Source organism: Lygodium microphyllum, chromosome 2 (genome assembly GCF_053477565.2).
Source record: "Lygodium microphyllum isolate KBCC chromosome 2, Lygodium_microphyllum_v1.1.10, whole genome shotgun sequence".
NCBI classification, from domain to species: Eukaryota; Viridiplantae; Streptophyta; class Polypodiopsida; order Schizaeales; family Lygodiaceae; genus Lygodium; species Lygodium microphyllum.
In genome coordinates, this window is record NC_141136.1 from 53,823,879 (window position 1) to 53,827,790 (window position 3,912).

At 42.9% G+C, this 3,912-nt stretch overlaps 1 protein-coding gene across 1 annotated transcript; it reads right to left on the minus strand.

Moving 5' to 3' along the window:
- Positions 1-581: 581 nt before the first annotated feature.
- On the minus strand, positions 582-2,589 carry LOC148039747 (uncharacterized). The gene is made up of 3 exons (XM_087665484.1): positions 2,310-2,589; positions 1,531-1,846; positions 582-1,422 (listed from the first exon to the last, which is right to left on the minus strand). Exons 1-3 carry the CDS (start codon positions 2,433-2,435, stop codon positions 923-925), a joined length of 942 nt encoding a protein of 313 aa, XP_087521610.1. The 5' UTR covers positions 2,436-2,589; the 3' UTR covers positions 582-922.
- Between the last annotated feature and the right edge of the window lie 1,323 nt (positions 2,590-3,912).

The following is a 3,912-nucleotide window of genomic DNA, read 5'->3' on the forward strand; positions in this document are numbered from 1 at the left end:
ATAGTCTCCAACGATATCTACTACATTCGTAACAAAAAGAGGCTGGCCTACTGGTTAAGTTTTTAAAGCTACACGAGGATTGAAGGTTCAAGCCTTGTCTACTACACAACACATTACATTATTTTAAGCGAACAAGTATCGTCACAGTGTGACTGGAGCATGGACGTGAGCCACATGCATCCCATCTCCGTTGCGCAAACACGTCTGCCATCCTAAAACCCTAATTCTTTCTCCAAACTCGTGTATACATGTCAGATGATGTGCAACTCGAGATATCTCAACAAATTCTCCTCCAGTTTGTTCCCCACATATACTTGCAAGGACAAATAACACAGCTTATCAATAAACCGTATACCTGTTTCCTATGGCACTAGCTCCATGCCATGGTAACCACTCCTGTGCTCCAATTGGTTTTGCACCTTACAACATCCTTGATCTTGCACCTTCTAGCACTACAGACCCCTCTTCCGAGGTAGCCCCTAGGGTACTAAAGAAAGTGCCTAGCAAGCTGGATTTGCTATCGAAGTTCCAACAAACATGTAGCTAGCATCCTAGTTTAGCCATTCAAAATAGACGCACAAAATAGATAAAACAAAAATGTAAGAAAATACTTGCTTCTTGATTAACTACAGGTAACACCATAACAACTACACTGGCAGAACGGGCTACTCCAGCCACTTATGCATGCAGCCACTTCTGCCATGCACCACCATATCCACAACAGCCTACAGCTTCAATACTTGAAAATATCTACAGTGGAGCCTGCCATTCCCATGGTTCGCAACCAAAATTACAAGAGTGGGCTACTTTGCGCATGGACAGATGCAGGTTATCACCATGCTAGCCATTCTCGTTGAAACACATCCTCATATTCTTCATGCCAGCTGCTCAGGCATGAGACAGTATTCGGTCGCAGCATCGGTCAGTGAGATGACATTACAGAGCTATAGTATGGCTGAAGCACACCATAATTCTGCCATTGCCATGGCTCAGTGCCAAAACCTAAAAAAGAACGGTTGCCTTGTGTGTTCAATGCACCTTGCAAGTTTGCCATGCTGCCCTGACTCATGTCAACAGGTCCTTGCAGATTACCACTATCCATGCTGATCTGACTATCTTCTGCCATTTCTTCTACTTGCAAATCATCAATTGGCATATCATCATCATGTACGCCAGCGGGGTGAGGTACCACTTGAGGTTCTCCCATACCACTTCCAGGCTGTGTAGCTGTAGCCATGGACGAGGTATGTGGAACCCAGGGAACAACGGCTAGGCTGTTCCCTTGCACTGAATCTGACATCATCTGCTCATCAGACCCCTCTGCACTGTCCGATACTGCTGTTCCACCAGCTGATGCAGTTTGAAGCCATGGGTACCAACTTTCATGCGCCGAGGATACTAGGCTTGAAGGATTCGCCATTCCTGACAACATCACACAATGACACGAGGAGTTCTGAACTTGTTAAATTACGAGAATCGAAGACAACAGTGATTAATATAACACATTAGAGATGACAGCACAAAAAATACCTGTCCTGAGAAGGCTGGGATTTATTCTGATCGACGGGCCTGCACTTGGGAAAGGTGATGGTGCAACGGGCTTGTAGAGCACAATGGCCCTTTCCTCATTCAATGAGGCGCTCGACGCTAATTCTGAAGGTGGTTCCATCAATTCTATATCAGGCTGCGTAGGGACAGACATATCCTCTTCAAAACCGATTGGTGTCGACGCTAATTCTGAAGGTGGTTCCATCAATTCTATATCAGGCTGCGTAGGGACAGACATATCCTCTTCAAAACCGATTGGTGTCGGAATGTCTTCATAAATTGGAGGAAGACCAGTATCCTGCAGCAAAATCAGAAAAACGCTTGAATATTTCATAATCAAAGACTAGAAAGAGACAAGGATGGAGAAAATCCACAAGATGATTGAAAGCATGAAATTATCAGTTTGTGATAAAAGGCCAAACGTGAAAAAAGATTAAAGGGAAAAGACACGCCCAAGTCATAGATAGAGAACGACTTTAACATAGGATACATCAATTCATCACGCAAGAGGAAATCATGCTAAAAGCCGGAGTATCCACTGAGGCGAGGGTATCCTGTGAAACCAGGGATCATGAGAGGAGCACCAGAACAGTACACAAACGCTGGTGTCACATTTTGTGGTACGATCCGGTAGAAAAGACTGCACAACTTGAATAGCATTGAAGAACTTGGCACAGAAAATGACACAAGCTGGACTTTGCAAAACGCAACTGAAGGCAGAGATGTGAAATGAGGAGCAAGAAGGCGGGAGGAACTCTCACCTGTCGGACTTTCTTCGTCGGAGAGAGGCTCACGCCGTAGAGAAACTCTGTGGCAAGGTCATCGGGCTTCCTCTTCAACCGCGAAGAAGAGGAAGAGGAGGCAGAGAGCGAGCTTGGAAACTCCATGCCCTGCGAGTCCCGGCTAAGCTTTGCTGATGAAAAGGCAGCCTTCCTGTGCTTGCGTCGCGTATGCGTCTGCTGCTGGAGTTGGCTTGAATGCCTCTCGAGTGGCGGATCGATGGAATAACAGAGCGTGGATGCCTTCTGTTTCTTGCCTCTCTTCTTCACACGTCTAGAAGCATCGCGAAAATTTATTTTAAAAATCGCTGTCGATTTTTTTTAATGATTGTTATTATTAAAATATTCCTTAGTACAAAATGTTTCATTGCAAATCAGCCATACCTTGTACCTATTCTTAACCTACCTACCAATCGTACAAAATTCAAAATTCAGAACCAATTCTCAACCTACCAATTGTAATTTTTCTAAAAGCGAAAGGTAAGAGATACCACACCATTAATATTAATAAAGTATGTAGCTACGGCATTTAGTAATGCATCACAGCACAAGCCTAGCTACAAGCTTTAAGCTCTTTGTGAAAAAACTTATACATCTACTGGGACCCTTCTAACTTGTTCGCTAGCACCACACATGGCTAAACCTCGATCCCAAAACAGCTTCATTTTTGTATTTCCACACATGCCTCAATGTGACAACTCTAATTAGATTAAGCAAATTCAACAAAGCATCATCTTCTCCTTCTCGGTCACCAAAAAGAGCATCAACCTACCAATTGTAAAATTAACAAGACTAGCTGGCCCAACCGATGTTGCCAAGCGAAGCCCACTAACCGCACATTGTGGGGTTTGTGAGCATTGCAAAGCTCACAAGGGTACGCCTTGCTCACTTTACAAAAATATATATTGAGATACGCTAATTGCTTGGTTTGCAATTGTCAACATGCAATTAGGTGAAATCCATGACATCCATTAAAAAAAGAGTTGAGAGATTTGAATCCCAAGGACAAATATTGTTTGCATACTATAACAAAGATTTGATATCTTTTCTAACTCCTCCTTCATAGATCGCTTGACTAGCTTAGGCTACAAATCCTCTGGAGCTTTAGCCAAGAAGAACAAGACTTGTGAATCAACAAATTCATTCTGCTCTTTGGGCTGGAGCTTGTACTCCATTGTAAGGTAGAAGCATTAGAGGCTTCTTCCTCGATTGAAGCAATTGTCTTGGTCATAGTCAAAGGCTATGATTGATGAGCATTCCAAAATAGAATTGGAAGTAGTAACTTTTGATTTAATAGATTGGTCAATCTTGACATTCAAAGATAGATGCACACTTGGATCCTTGGACTAATTGGAAATAGTCTCGATCTTGGAATTTCTTGATTTGTTTTTGATAACGCTCTTATAGGGAGGTCATCAAACCTTTAATGTTTTTTGACATGTCCCTTGTGAATCCTTTTTCATTAGTTGAGCAACTTCACGGGGCTGCTATTATGCTAGATTTGCTCTTTTAGCTTAGGTGACAAAGGTTCTTTTGGTTTGGGAGACTTCAACAATCTCTTTAAGGAGTATGAAACCCCATGCAA